The sequence below is a fragment of the Spermophilus citellus genome (assembly GCF_964194105.1).
Source record: "Spermophilus citellus genome assembly, chromosome: 2".
Classification (NCBI taxonomy): Eukaryota; Metazoa; Chordata; class Mammalia; order Rodentia; family Sciuridae; genus Spermophilus; species Spermophilus citellus.
Window position 1 is genome coordinate 227882460 of NC_138183.1, and position 27099 is coordinate 227909558.

Here is a 27099-nt window from a genome sequence, read left to right on the forward strand (position 1 = left end):
TTTTTCTTTTTATAGGGCACTAATCTTATTTGTGAGGGCTCCACCCTCCTGACCTTACCACCACCACCGGAAGTTTCCACCCCCTAAACCCATCACACTGAACATGAGGGTTTCAGTGTATGATTCTTGTGGGGATACAAAAATTCAGATAGAATGGCAAACATCTGTGCTTGTCTTTGTACCAATTAGCACTCCATATTCTATTGTCACTTTCCTTCTTCAGATAGATCTCTGTTCCACATCTCTTCTGTGTTACTGTCATGACTTATATCTTCCAATTCTCTTTGGAAAAATCTATAATCTTTACCAAAAAGGCTTTTATAAAGTCCTGGTTGCTCCCCATAAACTCCATGTTACCGCCATGCCTTCTTATTCACAGCCGAGACTTTGTGGAGTCAGTCACAAGGACAAATCAGGGAAGTACTCAGCAGCAGGTCTCAACAGGCTAAAGTCAAGGTGTCACCAGGTTCTGCATTTCTCTCTGGAGGCTCCAGGGGAGATTCTGTTTCTTGCTCATGACCTCCTTCTTCCATCTTTAAAGTCAGAAACAGCAGAGGGAGTCCTTCTTACACTGTGGCTACCTCCTCTGCCTCCCTCTTCCATTTTTAAGAGCTCTTGTGATTACATTGGACCCACTGGATGTTCTTGTACAATCTTCCTATTATAAGGCCAACTGGCTAGTAACCTTAATTCCCCTTTGCCCATAGAAGCTTATCTATAGGTTCTGAGGACTAGGACATGTGGGGCCATTACTCTATCTACCATACTAGGTTACATTTTTATTAATAATAGCAAGCATTTGTGAGAGCCTAGTCAGGTACTGCTGGCTAAGCACTTTCCATATCTTCTCTGCTTTTATCTTCACAATAACCCAATAAAGCTGAAGCCCTTATAGCCCTAATTTTAAACATGCCAAATCCAAGGATATCAAAAATTTAAAAGACCTGTATAAGAAGATCACTATTGGGATTTGAACCCAAGACCATTTCCAAGCCTCTTGATGACTAGACTATATAATTAGAGGTGGCAAGCATATCCATAGGAGCAGATGAACTTGGATGAGGAATGAAGGTTCTGAATAAAAGTTCAGGAGTACCTTAAATCAAAGTGGCTGTTTGGTGGATGGTTTTATAGTGAATACCCACTCAAATTATTTTCCTTGCAAGTAACAGACAGTCTTATCAGGATAGCTTATTCCAAAAAAAAGGGGGTGGCTCAATTAAACTGAAAAAACAAAGGCTGGGGCCTCCGGCAGGTAGATTAAGGACTTGTGAACTCATCAAGAATTGATTTCTTTTTTTCCTCTTGGGTCTCCCTTCCTCAGAATTTTCTTCCTCTTGACTCTTCAAGTCAGCAAGATGATAACAAAATGGCTCTAGCTGCTCCAGCTGCTACCTCCTCTCAGCTTTCAGGTCCAGCAGAAAAAAATGGGGGTGGGGATCATTGCACCTCTGCTGGAGTCCCTGGTCCATCTCTGAAGTGGCCACCGTGGTCAGGTGAGTGCATGGCTGATACTGAGCGCTGGGTTACAGGCACTTTTCCTGGTGTCAGGAGCTGAGCTGGCATCTTAGAACCTCAGAGTCAGGGGAGTGTGGGGAAGATGCTTTATTGTAGGGATTTATTATCTCCCATAACAAGAAGCCCAGAGGCTGACAGTTCTGGACTGGATAAATCTGAAGCTTATATTGTCAGTGGTCTAAGTACTCCTTTTCGGTCCTTTAGATTATCCCCGTGGTCACAGATGGCTTTCACAGTTTGCTCCCCATAACAAGATTCTAAACCCAGAGGAAGGAATGGGGGGAGGGTTCTTTCTTACATGTCTCTTTTTGGAGTTTTTTTTTGGGGGGGGGATAACTGAGGATTGAACTCACAGGTACCTGAACACTGAGTCACATCCCCAGCCCTATTTTTTGTATTTTATTTAGAGAGAGTCTGAGTTGCTTAGCACCTGGCTATTACTGAGGCTGGCTTTGAACTTTTCCTGCCTCAGCCTCCTAAGCCTCTGGGATTACAGGCGTGTGCCACCATGCCTGGCACAAGTCTCTTTCTTTTGTTCAGGAAGAAAAATATTTTCCAGGAAATCCCCCTGAGACTTTGCCCTGATGCTTCATTGGCTACAGCAGATCACATGTTCACCTCAAAACTAACTACTGGCAAAAGTGAATGGGATTCTCGAGAGCTACTTCACTCTAGGATGGTTCACGCCCTAGGACTGAGAAGATTAATATCTAAATATACTGATAAATCAGGGTTCTGTTCATAAGGAAGAAGGAGGAATGGCAGTTGAGTTGTAACCAGTGTGTCTGGAGGGATGCTGGGAAGTTTGGTCACCAGAAGGAGGCTGAGTGGACACTACTGGGGGTGACAGAAACAAAAAAAAAAAAAAATGTCTATTGGAGCTTAAACTGAGAACAGAGAAGGTGTCAAGAACTGGAACATACTAGGCACTGCATGAGGAAGTCACACAGAGTCCAGAAACTAGTGGAGCATTGTGATTGATGTAGAGCTTTAGGCTCAATTATGGATTCTCAGAACCAGAATGTACCACACAGATTGTGGTAACTGCTTTGAAAAATGGCCCCAATCATCCCTCCCATCCTGCATGTCTTTTTATAACAAAACTTTGAAAGCCTGCAGGAGGTGAGCCTTCCCCGCTTTCCTTGAATCTTGGCTGGACTCTGGCTTGCTTTGACAAATACTCTACAGTGAAAGTAATACTGTGCAACATCTGGTCTAGGCCTTAAGAAACTGTGAAGCTTCCCTTCTTGTCCTCTGGGAAGCCAGCTGCCACTGAAGAAGTGTAGGTTCTCTGGCTCCAGGGGCTATGCAGTGAGACAATAGCTCTAGAAGATGTGAGGGCACAGGGAGGAGGGTTGAGCTGCCAAACACAGCTGCCAGGCAGAGTGACACCTTTTGGGATGTTCTAGGCCCAGTTGAAAGCAGCCACATGAGTGGCCCCACCCAACACCATGCAGAGCAGAAGAACCACCCAGCCAAGCCCAGACAATTAGCAAGGTCCTGAGAAATGATGAATTGCCATTGTTTCAAATGAGGTAATAAAGGCTGGGTGGTGTGTAACAGGAACAGGAATCATCTACTCCAGTTCACTCAGTGCTCAGCTGAAGAGCCAGCAAAGTTAAAGCCTTGTGCAGAGCCACAGAGGTTAGCACAGGAAGGGCTTGGGAGGAACTTTCTGTACTTTTTTTTTGGAGGAAATTTCTGTACTTTCAGTCCACTGCACGGTCCTTCACCTGGCATGATTATTTTTTTTTGCAGACAAAATGAGTGCACTTGTAACTTTAATTGATGTGCATGTAAAGTAATAAGTCGTACTGAGTGTTTATTATGTGCTTGGCACAGAGCTAAATACATTATCTCATTTAATCTTCACAATGAGCCTGTAATGTAGGTCTGATAAGACCACCACATTTTTCACATAAGATAGCTGAGATTAAAGGGTTTAAATGATGTGTTTAGAGTTTCCTGGCCAAGTAGCTGTGGAGCCAGGGTTCAAATACAGATGTGGCAGGTTCTGAAATGCTTGCCCGTTAGCCACCATGATATACAGCTTCCGCTGACTCACAAGGGCATTTTCACAGCAGATGGAGTTTTTCTTTCTTGCATGATGAAGTGATTCCACTCAGCCCAACTCTCATCACATCTTAAATGTGCCTTAGGGTAGATATAGATTTTAGGATGAAGCCAGAGTAGATCTGTTTGGATTACTCAAGGAGTTTTTCTTTATTGAACATTTGCTCTGAGTCACTAGGACTCCTTCTGAGGAGGGAAGTGAAAAAAGTCTTTTGAGTTTTCATCTCTCAGAAAGGCTACATTCAAGACACTGCCCACCTCCCCCCACACACTCTCTACATTAGGATTCATGGACTCCTCTCATGCTTAAATTACCCGTGAAGTAAAGGATGAGAATTGTAGGGTTGTGGTTTAGCAAATTTGTACTGTCTTGCTGAGCAGGAGAAAGGGGCAAAAAAGGAAGGGAAGAGAAATGGAAAAGAAGGGGTAAATGGAAAGGAAGTTGGATACCCAAAAGATAGAATTTTGATCTAGGAGGATTATTTGGGGACTAGAAATCTAGGGCTGCCTCTTGTCACCCTCTAGGGAGGACTGTACGTGACAGTTTATACAGAATGGTTCTGGTCTATAGTCAGTGTCCCGAGGTTATGGTCAATAGTGCGCTTTTCATTCTCAGAGTATCCCAATTTGGATGACAAGTCCTTGACCATGCTGTCAATCCGTTTCACTCTTAGCTTTCTACCTCAGGTTTCAAGGAAGAAAGCTTGGTACCAGATGCCAAGGACACTGGGGTCAACAGACACAGCCCCTTTCCCAAGGAGCTCGCCATACAGTAGGGGAGGCACATAACAGCTCTCTGATTTATGAAGCAACAACAGTAGGCATGGCAGGGCACAGTGGTAGGCAGTGAGCAGGGGAAGAGATGAGGCAGCCATGACAGGAGAGGGAGGGGCAAGCACAAACTCTCAGTTATGGCAAGGTGGCTTGGTTTTAGGGAAGCATAGTAACAATGGCTCTCAATGCCCAGATGCAACGCAAGATGCCTGCCCCCAGGTTATTTTTAAGAAAAGGGTTATCTTATGTTTGTTTGTTTTTTCCCCCAAAGGACTTCATTTTATGAAGTGATCTACTAGTTACCTTATAATTTATTTATTTATTTACTTACTTAATTATTTATGCCAGGGATTGAACCCAGGGGCACGCAATCTCTGAGCCACATCCCCAGCCCTTTTTATTTTTTTAATTTTAAGACAGGGTCTCGCTAAGTTGCTTAGGGCTTCGATTAGTTGCTGAGCAGGAGGATCACACCTTGAATTTGTGGGATATGATGGGATATGACTCAGCCTCCTGACCTGCTGGGAGTATAGGAGTGTTCCACAGTGCCCACCTGATTACCTTAGTTTAAATAAAAGAAATAGGGGCAGGGGTTGTGGCTCAGCGGTAGAGTCCTTGCCTCACATGTTCGAGACCCTGGGTTTGATCCTCAGCACCACATAAAAATAAATAAGTAAAATAAAGGTATTGTGTCCAACTACAACTAAAAAAAAAGCCAATTATTTTTAAAAATTAAAAATAAAAAAAGGGGCTGGGGATGTGGCTCAAGCGGTAGCGCGCTCGCCTAGCATGCGTGCGGCCCGGGTTCGATCCTCAGCACCACATACCAACAAAGATGTTGTGTCCGCCGAGAACTAAAAAATAAATATTAAAAATTCTCTCTCTCTCCTCTCTCCTCTCTCACTCTCTTCTTTTAAAAAAAATAAATAAAGATAAAATAAACACAGGGGCACTTAACCTCTGAGTCATATCCCATCATAACCATTTAAGGAAGAAAGTGAAATTAGCTAAGAGAGAAAGAGAAATAGGACTGCCCGAAGGGTATGATCTGATGCTAAAAGGCTGAGTGGGGAGACCCAGCAAGTTCTGTCTGTTCAGATTCTCCGTGGTATTTCTGGGCAGCATTCTATCCTTCCAGGTAGGAGGCAAGATCCCTTCTGAAGTGGGGGGTGGGGGTGGTTTATGATCTCTATCAGATAATTTTAGTCAAAGAATTTTTTTATCACCAACTCTAAGATAGAAAGGCAGTGGGGAGATTAGGGTATATTTTTAGTTCTTATGCCCTGCCAAAGTGCAGAGAAAGCCTAGTTTCTAAGCCTACCTTGCAGAGAAAAAGAAGCAGGTGAAAGGAGGGCAGGAAAAGGTCCACTTGTGAGACCTAAAGAACCCCATCATTCTAACAGAAGATTATCTTTCAACTTCATTGATGTCAAGTTGTTCCAAAGCTACTATAGGAACCAAGGAAAAAAGAATACTTTAACCTTGTTGTTCTAGTTAGGAAAGAGCTACAGGTGTTATGAGCCGGGAACTTTGGGTGAAACATACACACACACACACACAGAGAGAGCTCACCACATCACACACAGAAGGCCAGTCAGAGATGGAATAAGGTCAACCAATCCTGACAATACAAATATGCTAGCAACCCTTCTTTGGTTTTGCTCATCCTCAGAATTTACAAGAGTATCTGGCCCAAGGAAAGCAGTCAATACTTACTGAGTGAATGAATGGCCCACCCTGAAACTCCTTGTTCTTCCTCATCCCACCTCATCTGAAGAGGCTGACTCGAGATTTCAGAATGGCTATCTCCTTCAGTTTTGCTCCTCTAATGTCTGGTCATCACAGTCTAAATTACTATGACGGCAACCTATTTTCTTAAAACCTTTTTATTTTTGAAATGTGATAATTTCACAGAACATAATGGGGGAATATGTTGCCTGTCACCCACCCCCACCCCAGTCTCCACTCTTAACTATGTTATTATGGTACCTCTCATCAAATAAACTTCTTCATTCATGGTGGAGGTTTTAAACTGAGTCAGGTAGTGATAAAATGGTCTCAATCCAAAGAGAAAAACAAAGTTGGATTCCTACCTCAAACCATACATCAAGATGAAATGAAGACAAACCTTAATGTGAAAAGTATTAAAATAAAAGATGTTGAAGCATGTATTTATGATCTTGGGGTGGAGTATGACTTTTTAAACAGGATTTGATTATATGAAAACAAACATCTCTTTTCAAAAAGTACACCACTATAGACAATGTTAACTAGGTGACAGATTGAAAGAAGATATTTTCAATGTGTAGAACTGACTATAGTTATATCTAGAAGGTACTAGGAAATGCTACAAAAACAATACTAAAATAACAGAGAACTCAATTAAAAGTAGGCAAAAATTATCAATAAGTTATTTACATAATAAGAGAAGAAACAGTTGTCCATCTTAATTAATAAGCAAAGACACTAAAAAATAATGCCATGATGAATTTTTATTTTATATCCATTAGATTCAGAAAAGTTAAAAAGGTAGATGATATCAAATGCTATTAAAGAGAGAATATTCAAGATTTTTTTTTCAGTACTCAGGGGTGCTCTATCACTGAGCTACATTTCTAGCCTGCCCATCTGTCTTTCTTTGTTTCTTTGTTTCTTCCCTTCTTTTCTTCTTTCCTTCCTTCCTTTCAAATTGAGATAGGATCTCACTAAGTTGCCCAGGCTGGCCTTGAATTTGCAATCTTCCTTCCTCAGCCTCCCAAGTTGCTGTAATTACAGATGTGTACCACCATGTCTGACAGATATACAAGATTTTAACAATCACACCATTGTGTAAAAAATGAAACAGAACTGGGCATGCCTGTAATCCCAGTGGTTTAGGAGGCCAAGGCAGGAGGCAATCAAGTTCAAAGCCAGGCTCAGCAATTTAGTGAAATCCAAAGCAACTTGGTGAGACTCTGTCTCAAAATATGACTCAGTGATTAAGCAACCCTGCGTTCAATCTCTGGTACCATAAATAAATAATAAATAAATAAAACAAGAAACATTCTTTAGTGCCGTTATTATACAAAGCTTAACACATACATAAACAAGAGAAAAAAATTAAAAGACATACCCCATATACATACGTTACACATATACATTTATCAAACACATTAAAGATAGTTTCTGAGGGAGAAAAAGTTGGGGGAATAGGAGTGGGGTTTGGAGATAAAGGAGAAATAAAACGAAATAAAACTTAAATGAAATAAAATAAGAGGGTTATCTTTCATGAACTAGGGACAGATTATGATCTAAGTGTATGATTCACTGGCCTATCTGCACCAAAGTTCCAAAATAAATAAATAAATAGAAGGAACAAGCCTCAGGGAGATTTTCCCTCATAATCCCTGATTTACAAGGGCAGCACACCAACCTCTGAAATGCAAAGTCTCTAATTAGTTCCAGTCCAGAGATGACTGCGTTTCCAACTGGAGGCAAATTTGGGGATTTTAGTCACTCCCAAAGAGTGTTGATCTCACAGATGTTTAAGTGTCTGCCTTCATTCTTTTCAGCCCACACAGATAAAAGGCAAGACCACCCCTAAGAATGCATTTCCAAGGAGACAGTTTGAAAATCATCATTTTGACAAAAAGAATTAGCATCATCAGGGGGTTAGGAAGCTGGCTTGAAGACCAGGAAGGAAGTCAGAGATTGACTCACAATTGACTGGATGTTCTTTTAAATAATTCTCCCCCTGCCTGTAGTTTTCATACTGGTAAAGTGGAAGCGTCCATTAGCAGGGAATTTGTAGAATGTATCCAAAGAAAACTGAAACAAGTATCAAGAGAATCTTTAAAATTCTTGTGGTTATGAAAATAGGTTATCTTGAGCAAGTAACAGATTGAATGTAATGGAAATATCTTGATCAGAGCTTATCTGGAGTTATCTTTGCAGGTGTTTATTTTTTGAAGGGGGAAGTGTTTAGAAGCTTATAATATTACCAAGCAGTGAAACAGTCACTTGTAAGCACTGAATGAACAGTTTAGAAGAATGTGGGGCCAAGGAATTATTTTGTGTATCCATCTCCAGCAGGCTTCTGATGAAGAGAGTCAGGTCCAGCCTTAAAGGCTTCATTCTTTATATTTTGACAGGGCTGGGATGGGCTGGGAGATATCATATTTCACTGCACTGACATAACAGGATAAGATGCTAGCTAATATGATAACAGCATGAGATGAGAGTTAGATGATCTCAGGGACTTGTTGGGGAAAATGAAACCAGTCACTGAAGTGACAATATAATCACACACGAATGGGATTGGCTGAGGGGGTGCGTATACCTTTCCCAAAGCAGTGGGTTTTGAAATTCCATTCTGTTCTCTGTTCAACTTCTCATGTGTTTTTTTTTTTTCCCTAAAATTAGTTGTAATATGTTGTGAATCTCACTAAACTCAACTCTTTTCTGGAAAAGATGAAGGGGATCGAAATTGATTTAACAGCTGGAAGGAAAAGATGGGTAAAGTTGCTGGTAAACAGTTTGGCAATCTGGGTACCACCTATTTGTCCCACTAACGAATATGGTAAGATAGAGTCAGAGAAACCTGAGTTTGAATTCCAACTCTCTTACCTTCTGGATGGGTAGCCTAAAATGAGTTTCTTCACCTCTCTGAAAATACGATTCGATTCCTCATTTGAACAGACTTCAAAAGTCTAAAGATTTAAGAGCTAATATCCACATAACAGCAGACCCTTGTTAATTTAGAAATACACCATTGGTTCCTGGGAGTCCCACCTACATTCACAAAGTAGTCAAAACTGCAAAGTGCCCTGTCCTTCCCATCTGCTTCCCGCTGAGCATCCTGGAGATGCCTTACAGATGTGGCTAAGCACAGCCAGAAGACAATGCCAATGCCAAGCGTGGTGATCAGTCCCATGATGACTCAAAGTTTGGGGGTAATTTGTTATGCAGCAATAGACCACAAATACAGATTTCCTTACAGGGTGAGGTTCTTCCATACCACAACACTGATGTGTTGGGATGGCTTTGGCACTGGGCAGCAGGCAGAGGCTGAGGGACTTTGAGGAGAATGTTAGTGGAAGACCAGAGTCTTCAAGAAACTGTTAGTGGAACCCTGATGGTCTTTGAAAAGGTTACAGGGAAGGACTTAATGGGAAATGGGGAAAATGTTATTGAAAACTGGAGGAAAGAGGTGATTGTTATGTAGAGGCAGAAGCTTAGTAACACTGTTAACTGCAGTCATGTGGAAAGAAGAACATGTGTGGTACTAAGGACATTTCCTGGTAGAATGGGGTTTCATTGTTTGTTTTTGCAGTGCTATGAATGGAGCCCAGGGTCTCGTGTATGATAGGCAATAGTTCAACCATCGAGCTACATCCCCAGTCCTCCCGCAGAGTCTTGAAAATTCTGGCAATATCTTCTGGCTAGATATACCAAAATGTGAAAAGAAAGGGATCATCAAAAGGCAGGACTTAGAAAAGGAAAGAAAGAAAGAGAATCTAGAACTAGATAGGTTCAAAAATTCCCAGCTTCTCCACATGGCAAATGATGATAAAACTAAGAAAGGGTTTCCATAGATTAACTCCAGGATGCTACCAGAAAAACATCACCAAATGATGAAGTGAGAATATGACTGTAAACCCCTTTGTTTAAACCTTAAAAAGGTCTATAGAATTATTTAGGGGAGCACGCAAACATAGGGTTTCAAAGATGGCTTAGGGTATTGTGCCTTAGCAGTTTCAACAGAGGGACTCCCTCATTAGAGGTAAAACTTATCTTGAAGAGATTTGTGGGTATCCATTTTGTCCAATAGAGTGAAATCCATTAGTTTTACAGGAGACTTAAAGAACATTAAAGGTATTACATTGGCAACAACACTGCTAACGTGGATACACAGAGTACAAAATGAAAGTGACCTTTGGGCTCCCTAAATTCTACTGGAAGGAAGCAAACCGACAAAACTATACAGCTGCAAACATGTGCTACTTTTAATATAAAAGGATGACTCAGAGAATGGACCAAAGAATCCAAAGGGTGAAATCAAGAATCATAGAAAGTTGTTCCCATGCAAGAGTAGACCTGAGCTATATCAAGGAAATTCATCAGATACCAACCTGGATTTAAGGATGCTATGGCTGAGTAACTCTTCAGATACTCTTATCTTTCCTCTTTTTTGAATAAGAATGCTTTCCCCAGTCATTTGAAGCCTGCCTCATCTTTGTTTTGGGATTATAAATGAGTTATAAATATGAAGAGGAACTACACTTGAGGAGTTGAACTTCTATACAGGAGACTTATCTGTACCCAAATCCAATTAAGGTGACAAGATTCTGGGTTGACAATATAACGGGTTAAGATTTTTTGGGTCTTTGGGAAGTGAAAGTAATTGCTTTAAGAGACACATGAATCGTTGGAGATCAAAGGGCAGACTGTGGTGTCTAGCCGCAAAGGTGGCTCCAAAGATTCTGTACCTCTTGGTATTTGTGCCCTTGTGTAATTTCTTCCCACACTGGATAGAGCTGATCTTGGCAACCAATAAGCTGTGTTGGAAATGATGGTGTGTAATTTCGGAGTTTAGGTCATATAGGACATAGCATCTTCCATCTTGTCCTCTCTTGCATCCAGGGCTTTGGGAGAATTCAACTGTTATGTCACTAGGACAATCAACAGTACTGAAGGAGGTGGTGAAGCCCCCTGCCTACAGCACGTGTATGAACCACATTGGTAGCATATCCTATATTTATAGGTTAGCCTTCAGGAAACTATGGCCCAGTCAACCGCTTTACTAAAATCTCTTGAGAGATCTAAGCCAGAGTGTTGTGGTTTGGACGTGAAATGTGCCACAAATGCTCACATACATGTAAGACAATGCAAGAAGGTTTAGAAGAGAAATGATCTTGTTGTGAGAGTCTTAACCCAATCAGTGAATTAACCCCGTGATAGGGATTAATTGAGTAATAACTGAAGTGTAGGGTCTGGCTGGAGGAGGTGGGAATTGGGGGCATGGATTTCAGGTATATATTTGTATCTGGCAAGTGGAGACTTCTCTCTCTGCTTTCTGATCACCATATGAACTGCTTCCCTCTGCCACACTCTTCCTCCATGATGTTCAGCCTCACCTCGAGCCCGGAGGAAAGGATCCAGCTTCTATGAACTAAAACCTCTGAAACTGTGAGCCCTCAAATAAATTTTTCCTCGTCTATAGTTGTTCTGGCCAGTTCCTTTACTCACAGTGGTGAAAAAGCTGACTAAAACACAGAGATACCCAGTTGAACTACTCCCAGATTTCTGGACCACAGAAACTGTGTGAGATAATATTTTGTTTTAAACTGCTACATTCTGAGAAAATTTTCTATGCAAGGGGTCTATCTCTGGATGTTTCCAAAGCTTCCAAATCTAGAGGGAATTGAATGGTTCTGATTTACATGTAGAGGGGTACAGAAGATCCACCTCATTGACACTGGCACACTATGAAAACTTTATGAAAACCCTTTCTAATAATTTCATCAGCTTCTGCCTCACAAACCCTGTCTTCACAGGGCTCAAACAAAGATTGTAAAGTGTCAGATACTGAACTGCACAGTATTACATTTTAACTCTGTCAGGTTATGATTAAGAAGAAATAATAATAATGATAACAACAAGCCTCTCCCTCCTCTCACCAAAGATCCTAAATACACAAATGTCCTTTAAAGACATTGAAAAAATAGTTTCAGCCAAGTGAGGTGGCACATACTCATATTTCCAGAGTCCCAGCCTTTGGGAGGCTGAAGTAAGAGGATTCCTTGAGCCCAGGAGTTCAAGGCTAGCCTGAACAAAATAATGAGACCCTGTCTCAAAAACCAAAAACAAAACAAAACAAAAACAAACAAACAAAAAAAAAAAACCCACCATTTTTTTCAATGGAAAAAGATTCCTAAATGCAATAACATGTTTTTAAAGGCTAAATTGCTTCCTGTTTCGCTAGGGAAGGAGGTGGAAATAACCAGGTAAGAAACACTATTCACTAAATATACTAATGTTGGTGTTTGAGTTGGCATTGATTGCATTTTGTTTTCAGAATGGTGCATCAATCCTTGTTTCCAATGCAGACACAGAAATAATTTTCAGAGAAATGAACTGAAGGAAAAAAGAACTATAAGAAATTGGAACAAAACAAACCTAATGCTCTTCAGAATTCTTTAGAATTGTTCTGAGGTTTAAAACAAAGTTTCTAAAAAATAAACATCTAACAAAATTGCTCAAAGATTAACCATACATTATCCATGGAGACACTCCTTGTACCCTAGTATTTTTATGAAGATCATCTGGAAATTCTAGCTTAAAATTATCTAAGGAAATCAATGGAAAACTGACACCATTCCAACCCCTTTCATTGTTATCAACCATATTCCCTCCCCTATGTAAAAAGGCCCTTTTCCTCTCCTCTCTCAATACCAAAAAAAAAAAAAAAAAAAAAAAAAACTTTTCTGTGAATGAAAAGACATCAATGTGGTTTAAATACAAGCAGCCAGACAAAAGTACCCTATATATTTAAAATACATTTCAAAACCTCCTCTAAAGGGCCATTTTCAGCACTAACTATAATTTGTGCAAAAGTAATATTTAAAGCTTAAAAACATCCAACAGTGCAGGCATCTTTACAATAACCCATGAGATAGGTGTTACTATTGTTCGACTTTGCAAAGTTCATTTTTTTTTAAGATGGAAAACAAAATGATGAATTAACTTGAGTGTGACCACAATGCTGATTCAGTAGTGGTCCTAGGATTTGGGAGCCCTGGGCAATAAGTCTTCTAACACCAGTCTTTTAAAGGGTTATGCAAAGATTTGGCACTTTAATCCTTTCTCTTGGAACCTAATGTGAATCCAGAGGGGCTCCTTCCATAAAGGAGTGAAGGAGTCAGACTGGAACTCTCACTGGACAAATATTCTGGATATTTCAGTCTAACCCAAGTTAGGCTCTGGCGGGGGGGGGGGGGGGGGGGGGGGAGGAAGGGTCTGGACTCCTAGGAGGCAGGAATGCAAATAGACTTTGCAAACAGACGAAGCTCAGTCCGCTTAGGATGGGAAACGTTTGCTTGCACAGCCTGACTCTGAGATTCCCTGGGCCTAGGAGAGCGAACAAACATAGGCCTTCTGGGGCCGGTGGAAATCCTGAGAGGTCAGTTTCAGTATGGTAAACAACAGGATCCTGGCACCTCGTAGAACACTTGGGACTGTGCCTAGCAGCTGAAAGACCGAAGTCCACCCGGACCCCAGACTAGAGGAGGTTTATGGGGAAGACTGACACCTCCAGGGAGGGAGCGGGGGAGGCGGGGCCCAACGTCCGCCCCCGCAGCGAGCGGGAGACTGCATCCATCCTCGTTTTGCCGGGGATGCTACGATCCCGAGTGGCGGAGCTGAGCCCCGCGGGAAAAGCAGAAAAGGGCCGTTGCCACTTTAAGTGACTCAGGAAGTGAAAGGAGGTCGCCTGACGGTGAGAGGAAAGTGGAACCGGGGCGGTGCGGGCCGGCGGCGGCCGCGATCTCCCCGGGCAGCGGAGGTCGAGCAGCGGCGCGGCGCAGCGCGGGGGCCGACGGGGCGCGAGCGGCCGCGCCGGAAGTGCCGGCAGCAGAGGAAGCGCTGCGCAGCGCCGCGCCGCGTGAGGAGGCCGAGCCGGCGAGGAGGCCTTGAGCTCGCGGCCCGGCGAGGGCGGCCGCGGCCCCAAGCCCCGCTCCCGGACGCCACGCGGCCCAGCCGAGTGGCGACTCCCGAGGAGGGGACCCCGGTGCCGGGGGAAGGGAAGAGAGGAGGCCGCGCCGAGGGGAGGCGGCGAGCCCGCGGGCCCGGAGGCCTCGGCCGCGTCACAGCACCCACATGGCCTCCGGAGTGGGCGCGGCCTTCGAGGAGCTGCCTCACGACGGCACGTGTGACGAGTGCGAGCCCGACGAGGCTCCGGGGGCCGAGGAAGTGTGCCGAGAATGCGGCTTCTGCTACTGTCGCCGCCACGCCGAGGCGCACAAGGAGAAGTTCCTCAGTCACCACCTGGCAGAGTACATCCATGGCGCCCAGGCCTGGACCTCGCGAGCCGGCGGGGAGGGGGCCGGGAAGGAAGAGGTCGGGGCCAAGGTGGAGCAGGACGGGGAGGTAGAAAGCGAGGCGGGGGAAGAGAGCGAGTCGGAGGAGGACAGTGAGTCGGAGGAAGAGAGCGAGTCGGAGGAAGAGAGCGAGGACGAGAGCGACGAAGAGAGTGACGAGGACAGTGAGGAAGAAATGGAGGATGAGCAAGAGAGCGAGGCCGAGGAAGACAACCAAGAAGGAGAGTCGGAGGCAGAAGGGGAAACAGAGGCAGAAAGCGAATTCGACCCAGAAATAGAAATGGAAGCCGAGAGAGTGGCCAAGAGGAAGTGTCCAGACCATGGGCTGGATTTGAGCACGTATTGCCAGGAAGATAGGCAGCTCATCTGTGTCCTGTGTCCAGTCATTGGGGCTCACCAGGGCCACCAGCTCTCCACTCTAGATGAAGCCTTCGAAGAATTGAGAGTAAGTACTGGGTATTGAAGAGCAGAGGCCTAGGGGTCAGGACAGGTGGGTTTCAATTCAGATGACCTCGCAGTGACTACATTGACTTGTCCCTCAAAAGCTAGACTATTCAACTTCCTGGGAGCTGTTCTTATTCACCCTTTTTTGGTTGAACAACTTTGAGAATCACTTGAAGGTATGGCCATTAACCTGAAAAAACATATGTGTACACATGAAATCTAGTGTATAATTTCTGAAAAATTACAAGCCTCTTGTCTCTGGATCCCAGGCAAAGCATTCCTTAAAAGTTTTTGACTCCCACTTTGGTCAGTCTCCAAAGCACCATCATTGTCAAAACTAGTGCCTTGACGGAGAGTTTTTGATAGAGGGATCTCTGCTTCCTTAAAAACAGGAAACCATGATTTTGTCAAATAAATCCAAGCAGTGATTCCTCTACAAGGAATACTCCCTAGGGTAGTGATTTTCATAATTACTTGATGTGAGTCTTGGATGCTGCTTTTTGGTTCTTCATGTGTGAAACTTGGTAGGAGTGTAAGAGGGCCAAGGCCAAATGGGGGTAGAAATGAAGGTTCTCAGGTTATCTGTCTGGGCTTTTACTTACCTTGGACTTTGCTGGTACTCTAAGAACAGTGTTTTGCAAGTAGTAGAATTTAGTAAATATTTGTTGAAAAAATGAATTTGCAAATGTATTTGTATTTTGGATGCTCTCAACAAGCAAGAGAAACTGATGTTAATCAAGTTGAGAAGTTTGTGTGATCAGCATTAAGTGATCAGTACATTAGTAAATGTCATATTATGACAACTTTTGCTCCCTAAGCAACCTTACAGTTGCTAGCATTGAGATAACAAAAAATTTTTTTGGTACTGGGAATTGCATCAAGGGGAGTTTTACTAAGAGCCACACCCCCAATATTTTAATTTTTTAATTTTGAGACAGAACTTTGATGAGGGTCTTGCTAAGTTGCTGAGGCAGGCCTCTAACTTGTGATCCTCCTGCCTCAGTCTCCTGAGTCTGGGATTGCAGGCATATGCCATTGCACCTAGCTGGATAACATATTTTGATAATGAAAATCCCTTGTATTGACATTTTCCTTTATTATTGCTATTATTATTGTAAAGTACACATTCAGAAAGTATGTAAAAACATGCACAGTAACAATTATAGAGCAAATAGTGATATAACTTCCACCCAGGTAAGAAGTAGAATATTACTAGCAATGTTGACATCACTTATACACTTTTCCAGTTACAACCATCTCTCTCCCCCATAGGTAACCACTATCCTGACTTTGGGGTAGTTTCCTTGCTTATCTTTATACTTATACCATGTATATATGCATTCCTAAATTTATTTGAACTTGACACTATTGGTATGTTTTTATTATATATTCTTTTGGGTTTTGCTTCAGTTTTTAAATGCAAGATTCATCCATTGAGTGTGATTCATTTCCATTGCTGTATTGAAGTCTATTTTATGAGTATGCTACAAGTTACTTATTCTGTCATAGATGAATATTCTTGAAGCTTTGGACTGTTACAATGTTAATATAAACATTCTTGTTTATGTGTCATGGTATATGGTTACTTGTGTTTTTAAATAGATTATGAATCTGGGAGTGAAATTGCTGGGTCACAGATTATGCCTATCTTCAGTAATATTAGATGCTACCAACTGTTTTCTAAAGTGGTCGTACCAGTTTGCACCTTCATGAAGAGTATGAGTTCCTCTTGCTGTATATTTTCACCACGACTTGCTGTTAGAGTTTTTCATTTTTGTCAATTTTATGGGCATTTAATGAATGGTATCTTATTGTAGTTTTTATTTGCATTTTCCTGGTTACTTATGACTTTGAGTATCTTTTGTATTTCCTCTTTTCGTGAAGTACCCCATCAGATCTTTTGCACATTTTCTAATGGAGTGTGTATCTTTTTTTTCCTCATTAATTTATAGGAATTTTCCATGTATTTGTTCTTGACTTCTTTGTTGTTTTATATGGGTTTCAAATATCTTCTAATTTGTGTTTTTTTTTTAAGTTCTTGAATGAAGATTTTAACAAGCTATAATTTATCAATACTTTATGGTTTGTGCTTTTTTGATCTTATTCCACTTAGTAATGATTTTTTTTAGTGAAAGTAGGGGTCCGTTTCATTTTTTGCCCCCCATACAGATAACCAGTTGCTCTAACAGCATTTATTGAAAAAGAACACCTTTTGCCAGGTGTGTGTGGTATGCCTGTAATCCCAGTGACTTCCAAGGCTAAGGCAGGAGATTTGTAAGTTCAAGGCCAGCCAGGGCAACTTAGCTGGACCTTGTTTCAAAAAACAAAAAATTTAAAACAAGCCTGGGATTTTAACTCAGAGGTAGAACACCCCAGCACTGCCAGAAAAAAAAAAAATGCCCTTTATATGCTGATCTACTATGCCATCTCATATATCAAGTGTTTGTGAGCATGTATCTTGACTCTTCTTTTCCATACTGTTATAGTATATTTCTCTGTGAACAAGATGTTTTCTCAATTACCATAGTTTTTAATATCTGGTGGAGCAGGTCCTTCTACTTTGTTCTTCTACAAGTGTTTCAGCCAGTCTTATTCTTTACATTTTGTAGAATTATGCTATATTTTAAAAAAATATTTGTTTATTAGTTGTAGTTGCACACAATACCTTTATTTTATTTATTTATTTATTTTTATATGTTGCCGAGGATCGAACCCAGGGCCTTGCACATCCTAGGCGAGCACTCTACTGCTGAGCCACAACACCAGCCCTATAAAAAATTTTTTTCAAGATTTTTTGGAGGTATTTTTTGGGTATTGTATTGAATTTATAAACCAATATAAGGAGAATTAATACCATTACAATAAAAAGTCTTGTGGTCCATTTATTTAGGTTTTATTGCTTTAGTTATAGTTTTCCTAAAAGATCCTTTGTGAAGTTTATTTTATATATTTCATAATTTTATATTGTAAAAATGTTTTTAATTTTTGCTTTTTAATTACGTATAGGAATTTGATTATATTTTCCATATTGAGTTTTTTTTTTTTCTTCGTACCAGGGATTGAACTCCAGGACACTCGACCACTGAGTCACATTCCCAGCCTTATTTTGTATTTTATTTAGAGACAGGATCTCACTAAATTACTTAGGAACTCACTAAATTGCTGAAGCTGGCTTTGAACTTGCCATCCTCCTGTCTCAGCCTTCTGAACTATTGGGATTACAGGTGTGCGATACTGTGTCTGGCCTCCATATTGGTTTTTATATTAAGCTATCTGCTAAATTCTCTTACATATCCTAATAATTTATTTGAAGTATGATATATTTTACAGTTTTTAATAGATATGTTTCATCAGATTAAGAAGATTCTCTTTTAGTCCTAGTTTGCTAAGTTTTTCTTAGATATTTCTTAGATATTGAATATCAAGCTATTTTTCTGCATTTGTTGGAATGATCTGTGTTGATGTGATGAATTAATTGATTTACTTTTTGTGATTGATTAAATTAAAAATCAGAAATATGTTCATATATCTCTGAAGCCTCTGTTCTTTGCTTCTTCTACTAGCTGGTAACCATTTTTATTAATTCTTTGCTTCTCGGGTTTTTTTATTTTTTTGCTTGTTTGTTTGTTTTGTAAATAGAGGTGTGTACATATGTATATGGCCTTATTTTCATCTCTTCATGTTTGTATGTTTTATAATTAAATCAACTTTGCATTTCTGGGATATATTTGACCCAACTTGGTTATGATGAAGTATCACTATGTTTTTGTATTTGGTTTATTAATAATTTATACAGTATTTCTTTTTCATTATATTTATCAGATTGCCTGTAATTTTTGTTGAGGGGGGATGCTGGGGATTGACCTCAGAGGGGCGTAGGGCCTAATTATGTCTTAGAGGCTGGCCTGGAACTTGTGATCCTCCTGCTCACTAGGATTACAGGTGGGTGCCAAAGCCCCTGGCAGTTGTTCTTTTTTTGTACTGTTCTCATGAGATTTTGTTGTCAAGGATATGCTGGCCTCATAGTCTGAAACAGGGTATAATATTTTTGACATGTCCTGTTCTCTTAATGTTCTAGAAGTATTTTTGTAAGATTGGGTATTTCTTCCTAAAAGTTTGATAGAACTAACCATGGATGTTATCTGGACCTTCTTTTCTCTCCCTCCCTCCCTTCCTTCCTCCCTTCCTCTGCTGGGGATCAGGCCCTGGGCCTACAGCATGCTAGGCAAGTGCTCTATCACTTAGCTAAATTCCCAGCCCAATCAGGACCATTCTTTTCTCATATGTAGCTATCCTCTGTTTCTTTTAAGAGCAGTAGGCATGTTGATTTGTAATCTGCCTCTGATAATTCCAATATGTGAAGCATTTATAGAGCTCTATCTGCTGGTGTTTTTGATTTTTTTCTTTGAAATTATTTCTCTCTCTCTCTCTCTCTCTCTCTCTCTCTCTCTCTCTCTCTCACACACACACACACACACACCTTTTATGCTTGACTGAGTAACTGAGTTGTCTTTAAAATATTATTTTTTGGGGCAGGATATGGTGGCATATGTCTATAATTCCAGCAACTCAGGAAACTGAGGTAGGAGGATAGCAAGTTTGAGGACAGCCTCAGTGACTTAGCAAGACTCTCAGCAACATAGTGAAACTGTCTCAAAATAAAAAAGTACTGGGAATGTAGTAAAGTGCCCCTAGGTTCAATCCCCAGTACCAAAACAAAACACCAAAAACTGTGGAGGCTCTTGAAGACTTGAATGAAGCTATATTTGTCAATAGAAGATTTTGGCTTGCTTTTAAAGCTGAGGCCTGAGAATACAACTTCTGCAGAACTCCCTTAAACTAAAATTAATTTTTAGAGGTTTCTTGGGCCAGATTTTCAGGAGGGCCTTCCCAGGGTTACAGTCTCTTTTAAGATTTTTCTTTTATTCTCATTCCTTCTCTATTTTGTACAGCTTCAAAATACTCCCTCCAGTTCTTGGAGGTTCAGATAATGGCAAATTTACTTTTAGTTTGCCTTTACTCTGGATTTTACTCTTTGACAAGGGTTGGAAAGGTGGAGAGTCTCAAGTCTATTATGAAAAGGATCTCCTTTAAATGTTCCAGTCCAAGCTGGCCATAAGCTTTGCTTTCTTTTACCACTTCCTCCCCTCCCACCTTACCTTCACTCCCAGACAAATGCAGTCCATTTTCTGGGAACTAATAAATATCTTCAGATCTAGGGCTACTTCTTGTAACTGTTTATTCTAACATTGGAACATTATTACTAACTAAACTATAGATTTTATTGAATTTCACCAATTTTTCCCTGATGAGTTCTATTTCAGGATCCTATCCAAGACCTCACATTACATTTAAAAATTTTTGATGATCTTATTAGTTTTGAGAGTGTTAGCCAAGTATTTTGTAGCATGTTTCTTAATTCAGATTTGACTAATATTTTCTCTTTGGTGAAACTATAATTATGGGTTTTTTGAAAGAATATTAGATACCGTTTTGTGCTTTTTAGCACTGTTTCCTAGAAATCACTCCAAAGATTTATTCCTCCCAACTTCCCTCCCTCCCTTGCAGATGCAAATACTTGATTATGTATTCATTAAATTAAGATACCATGCTTTTCAACATTACAACATTGATTTGGTTACTTTTCAGAAATCTGTTTCTAGATCTTTTTGAGTCTTCTCCTTGATTATATGTCATATTTTGCTGATTCTTTTCGTGTCTCATAATTTTTCATTTAATGCCAGACATTGTGTTTAAAAGAACTTTTAGAGACAAGTAATAATTTTTTTCTTTGTTTTTTATTTTATTTCCTGTGTGTGTTTGTACACATACTAAGAATTGAACCTAGGGCTTCACATATATTTTTTTCTATATAACTCATATAACTATTTTTTTTCTCTTTCTCTTCAGAAAGGGCACATCATTTGCTCTCTAGGATGTGGGGGAGGGACTAAGACTGGGGAGGGACTGATCATTCTGAATCAATAAAGATTTGAACATAGTGGGAGCTTAATTGCAACTTTTGTTTCAGTTCTCCTCTGGTTTAAAATATTTTAAATGAAATGCATATTTGCTGTTAGCCAGAGAGTAAGTCTTTTGGATTATTAAAAGCGACTCATTGTGATGACAGGTAAAAGAAGATTGTTGTTTTACTGCATTCATTCGTTTGTCCAATAAGTATTATACATTAGCTGAGAGTAGTACTCTAAAATTGGGGATATAGCAGTGAACAAAGTGGAAGACGTCCCTACTTCTGCTGGAGGTTTCATTGAATTAGAGGTAAATAGAGAAGAAAAAATAAGCAGAAATTTGTGTATTATAAATTTAAAAAATTAAGCATAAAATGGAATTAGAAAGGTATGGGAAATATCCTAGCTCTGCATCTTACTTTTTGACCTTGGACAAGGTATGTAACAGTTTGACTGTGTTTCCACATGTCTAAAATGGATATAAGAAATAAAATACATTTTTTTTGTGTGTGTGTGTGTGAGAATGACATAACCTACAGGTGATAAGAGACTATACCATTTTTAGCCCTCCATGAGTATTAGTAGTTATTATTATTAATATGAAGAAGCTATTTAAACATGTAAATTTAGAGTTGGGAGGAATTTGTACAATTCATGTTTTAATACCTCAGCACTGAATCAGGCTGTGAATGACTGGTATTGGTGGTATAAGGCCACATTTTTGCTGAGGCTTGCTGATATTTAGGAAAAAAACAAACGTAACAGTATACCAGAATGGGAAGAAAACCAGAATTATTGTACATCAAGAGGAGAATAGGTATAGAAGCAGCCTGCTTAGGCCAAATAGATAGAGGTGAACACCCTGAAGAGGCTCAACCCTTCATCACTGAAACACTGTTTTGCTTTTCTCCTTGTCTTTGCTATATTGCAGTTCAACTCCATTGGATTTAGTCTCTGGAGAATTTTGTGGGCCTAATATTGAACTGAGCCTGGACTCTAGCTTTACACTAGAAAAATAGTTACACAGCATACTTGTCACTCATCTTGATCATGATTTCTCAACTCAAATATGCAGGTTTCCCTTACTTTATAATCTCTGGCTCCTGGTCATTGAGACAAAGGAACTTCATCTAATTTATAGATTTCCTGATTTGGAAGTTCTCATATTGTGAAGGGAATTAACATTTAGAGGTACATTTATTGAATTTTTTGTTGCAGCAAAAGTATAGTTAATCAGTACTCTTGACCAGTAGGTTCTTTTTTTTTTTTTTTTTCCTTTCTTTTTGTGGTGCTAGAGATTGAACCCAAGGCTTTGGGCATGCTAGGCAAGCACTGTACCACTGAGCTACATACACCCCCAGCCTCTTGATCAGTAGTTTTAAAAATTATTTTGAATATAATCAACATTAGGCAAAATGTATTTTAATTGTGACCTTGTTCATACTTGTATGCACACATATGATATACCCGTTAGATAATTCAAATGGAACACTGTTTACTTGGCTGCCTATGATGTGTTGTATTTCTGTTGTGTTCAAAATTCTAGATCCTCCCACTACATTGATTTCATGGCACACTATGATCATGTCCTGTGGTTTGAAAAACACTTGTCTAGTTCACCCTAAAATAATCTGAAGAAAAGGAAGAGTCTTAGAAAATGGCAAAGGGAGAAGTGGTTGGCATAATTCAGCAGGTATATAGCATCTGAAGAGTTCTTAACATGGCCTTGCTATGAACAATTTCAAAGGTTTGGAAGCCATACCCTCTTGCCTTTGAGTTTGCCTTTAAGTCATATTTGGGGAGAAATAGGTAAGTGATATTGGGAACAACTGTAGGGGGAAGTGGAGTAATTGAGGGGGTACTGGGAGCGGTAGCAGGATGGTTGGAAGGATAATAGGTATATGCTCAGAACAACTGACTCCAGATGGGCTGAAGGTGAAGGGATGCCATGTTGTATCCCATAGTGGTCAGTGGTGCCTGTGGTAGGGAAAAGAAGGTTAGAGGTGTACTATAGTGTACCTATTTATATATTTTTATTTCTTCTAATTTTCTGAAAGGATATAGTACACTTTTTAATAAGAGCATGAATTGGCTACACAGTAGTTTGACAAGTGTCTTTTTATTCAAAATAAGAAAAAAAAAATTAAGGTAAAGGAGATGGCTTGGTATCATTAGTTGGAGCCACTCCTAAATGGTTCTCTGGGACTCCCACTTTAGCCTAACGTTCAGAATGCGTTTTCTTAACCTGTTCTGTCTTAGAAATGAACAGGACAGGCAGTGCCCTAATTTTTTAGAGTTTACACTCTAGTGTGGGTGAAGTAGTTTTGGATGATGATATGTACTACAAAAAAAATAAGTCATGGTTATGAAAGAGTCAGTGGTGTGGTGGGTATGGAGGGCATCTCTGACCATATAGTATTTGGGCAGAGACCTGAAGTATGAAATCTTGCAGAGATCAGGAAAACCTTCTATTGTGTTATCATTCAGTGGTGCTTACAAAGTCATAGCAGAGACAATTGGTTTGGTTCATAAACTTCCTAGAAGGGATTATTTGGCTTTGGAAGTGAGAGATTGACATTGTTCTAGCAATTGTAATGCAGTGTTAGCACAAATAGAAATACTCTATGGCTGAATCTGTGCTTATGGAGATCCATTTTTCAGTTACATTTTTCAGGGGATTTGATATTAACAGTGATGGAACTTTATTAGAGAGACTACAGGGCCTCTGCAAGGTTAGGTGGAGTAGGATACCCTTTTTTCTGTGGTATCCTGTGAATAGTGATCAGATAGTGTCTCTTACACTAGTCTGAAAATGTCTCTTTGCCTTTCCCTCATTCACTTTTATTTTCTTTTAGCACACCATAATTGTGTCTTGTTAAGTGTTTGGACTCTTCTACAATCTTTTTTTTTTTCCCCCCTTGGCTGGGGCTTGAACCCAGGCAGGTGCTCTACCACTGAGCCCTTTCATCAACCTTAACTCTTAACATTATATTTTGTAATCTAAGAAATTTTTTAAAGGCCTGGGAGAAAAGAGGTTAAGGCAGAAAGGAGGGTGAATGTGAAGTCTAGAGAGATGAACTTTGGTGTTGGGAGGGCAGCAAGAAAGCTATTATAGGATAAAGTGGAGTGAAAGAGGAATAGGAGGTGAGGTCTGCAAAGTAAACTGTTTCTCTGTCTTGACTCCACATTTGAATCACTTGTGGGTGGGGGTTGTTTAAAGAGTAACTGTGATTAGTTTCATCCTAGCCAATCAAATCAAAATCTCTCAAGATGGGGCCCAGGGATATGTGTGTATATTTAAATAAACTTCTAACTTTTAGTATTGTTTTTTTAATTTTCAGCAAAATTATACAGATAGCTTAAGAGAATTCCTATATGCTGAATGTTGTTTCCCCTATTATTAACATCTTACTTTAATGTGATACATTTGTTACGGTTAATGAACCAGTATTGATACATTATTAACCATAGTTCATAATATACTCATATTTCCTTAGTTTACCCCAGGGTCCTTTTTCTGTTCTAGGAGTTCACATAGGATATCACATTATGTTTAGTCCCCGTGTCTTCAGGGTTATTAATTATTATGTTTTGGTTCTGGGGATTGAACCCAGGTGTGCTTTACCACTGAGTTACATCCTCAGCTCTTTTCTAATTTTTTTTTTTTTTAATTTTTGTGACAGGCTCTTGTCAAGTTGCAGAGTCTCACTAAGTTGCTGAGGCTGGTCTTGAAATTGTGATCCTCTTGCCTCAGCCTCCCAGTCACTGTGATTATAGGCGTGTGCTACATGCCGAGTTGTAAATTTTTAGAAAGACCACCACAGTAGTAAGGGTCCATACAATTAACATGACTTTTTACTGTCAATGTCTGAGAGATAGGGGATCTTCTCAGGTTCTGAAATTTCTGACCCTCTTTTTCTGTGGTATCCTGTGAATAGTGATCAGCTAGTGTCTCTTGCACTAGTCTGAAAATTTATCTTTGCTTTTCCCTCATTCACTTTTATTTTCTTTTAGCACAGCCAAATTCAGGAATAGTGATTAAAAATAATATTACTTGGGCTGGGGATGTGGCTCAAGCGGTAACGCGCTTGCCTGGCATGTGCAGGGCACTGGGTTTGATCCTCAGCGCCACATAAAAATAAAATAAAGATGTTATGTCCACTGAAAAACTGAAAAATAAATATTAAAAAGTTCTTTCTCTCTCTCTCTCTCTCTTTAAAAATAATATAACTAGCTAGCACCTGTATACTATCGTGTGCAGGCACTTTTTAAGTGCTTTGTATATATTAACTTTTGTAATCCTCATGACAACCCCAAATGTGCATTCTTCTATTATATCTATTTTACATAAGAGGAAACTGAGGCATAAGAGAGGTCAGATACTTGTCCAGGATCATACAGTTGGAAATTGGCAGAGCTTAGCCTAGGGTTTGAACAGCCCACCTTTAGAGAAAAGGTACAGGTTTTTCATGCTTTTTCTCCCAAGACTCCAGTGATCTCCTTTTTCTCTTCCTTGACCTTCCAATTAAATAGAATGAATTGAGAGGCATTTTATACAGTTACACAATTGATTTTCAGAGTAAGGTTGCTGATGTATTGGGTTCCTCTGGGGATAAAGGACTGTATACCTTTGACACCAACCTTTTAACCACAACATACTACATGGAGTTTTCCCTGTCTGCCTGTCCATTAGTGTACCCAGTTCAATTTGGGATGACAACCCAGTTTCATGCACTTAACTCCTATTGGTTGTTTTAATATCCAAAACAGGGACTAAACTTGTGGTAGGAAGGAGTACAGATGTTCATGGACCTCTCAGAAAAGGAGAGTATAGACAAAGAACCTGAAACAAAAGCTTTAGCCCTGATACAGGGAATATAGAGAAGTCCTGGCCCTAGAGAGATGGATCCTACTACATGTGTGTGTAAATGTGTATGTATGTATATATGTATCATTGTGATAGGGATTAAGCCAACATGGCATTGTGGGGATGAGTAAAAGTTGATACCTTTTTTAGATTTCAGAACTAATCAAGAATGAAAAAACAAAATACTCCAAATATATTAAAGGCTTAATCCATAATTTATAGCAAATAAGCACATGGCAATGACTTTGATGTATACTCTAGTATGCTAGATGATTCTTATTGAACATTTAATTATATATTAAACTCACTTCAGATGTGTTTAGCTAGTTTTCTTTTAATCAGTTAGTAATTTGTTTTTAACTTCAGTAATGGTATTACAGAAAACTTCCATTATAATATCTCCAAACTGTAACATATAGTTAGCTTCAGTTTCAGAATCTTTTATTTTTTAAAGTTAATTTTATTTATCTCTGTTTTTGAGCACTTACTTTGGTGAGCTGTGTAGCACATACTGAAAAGAATAAGAAGAGGTTTTTACTTTAGAAAGCTTGTATCCCAGCAGGAAAGAGAGTCTTTTTTTGTGTTAAGTATTAGAAGAGAGGCACAACAGTATGATATGTGACTTTAGAGAAAAGAAAAAATATTTTTAGTTGGAGGGTATGGAACCAGGAATGGTTTCTTGGAAGAAGTGGTATTTGATATAGGCTTTATTTTTTTTTATTTTTTTTTTCAAAGAGAGAGTGAGAGAGGAGAGAGAGAGAGAGAGAGAGAGAATTTTTAATATTTATTTTTTAGTTCTTGGCGGACACAACATCGTTGTTTGTATGTGGTGCTGAGGATCGAACCCGGGCCGCACGCATGCCAGGCGAGCGCGCTACCGCTTGAGCCACATCCCCAGCCCCTTGATATAGGCTTTAAGAGATGGGTAGGGCTGGGCACAGTGGCACATGCCTGAAATCCTGGCGGCTTGGAGCCTGAAGCAGGAGGATCATGAGTTTGAGGCCAGCCTCAGCAACTTTGTGAGACCCAGTCTCAAAATAAAACTGGCTGGGGATGTTGCTCAGTGGTTAAGCGCCCCTTTGTTTAATCCCTGGTACTAAAAGATTAAAAGATGGAATAAATAAATAAGTAAAAAATGGGCAGGGTTTTACAAGGTATATAGAGGCTATTCAGGTAGCCCTTCTCTCTGATCCCATAGCAACAGCTTGTGCACTTTTTTTTTTTTTTTTTTTTTTTTTTTTTTTTTTTAGTAGTAGATGGATACCATGCCTTTATTTTTATTTTTATGTGGTGCTGAGGATTGAACCCAGTGCCTTCCACATGCAAGGCAAGTACTCTACTATTGAGCTACAAGCCCAGCCACTTGTGCACATTTTTG

At 40.0% G+C, this 27099-nt stretch overlaps 1 protein-coding gene across 1 annotated transcript in view; it reads left to right on the plus strand.

Annotated features, from left to right (window-relative positions):
- The first annotated feature begins 13833 nt into the window (after positions 1-13833).
- TRIM44 (tripartite motif containing 44) overlaps positions 13834-27099 on the plus strand; it is a 112160-nt gene continuing 98894 nt past the window's right edge. The window contains exon 1 of the mRNA XM_081273184.1: positions 13834-14886. Coding sequence (XP_081129310.1) covers positions 14221-14886 — 666 coding nt within the window. The 5' untranslated portion in view covers positions 13834-14220. The remainder of the gene's footprint in view (positions 14887-27099) is intronic.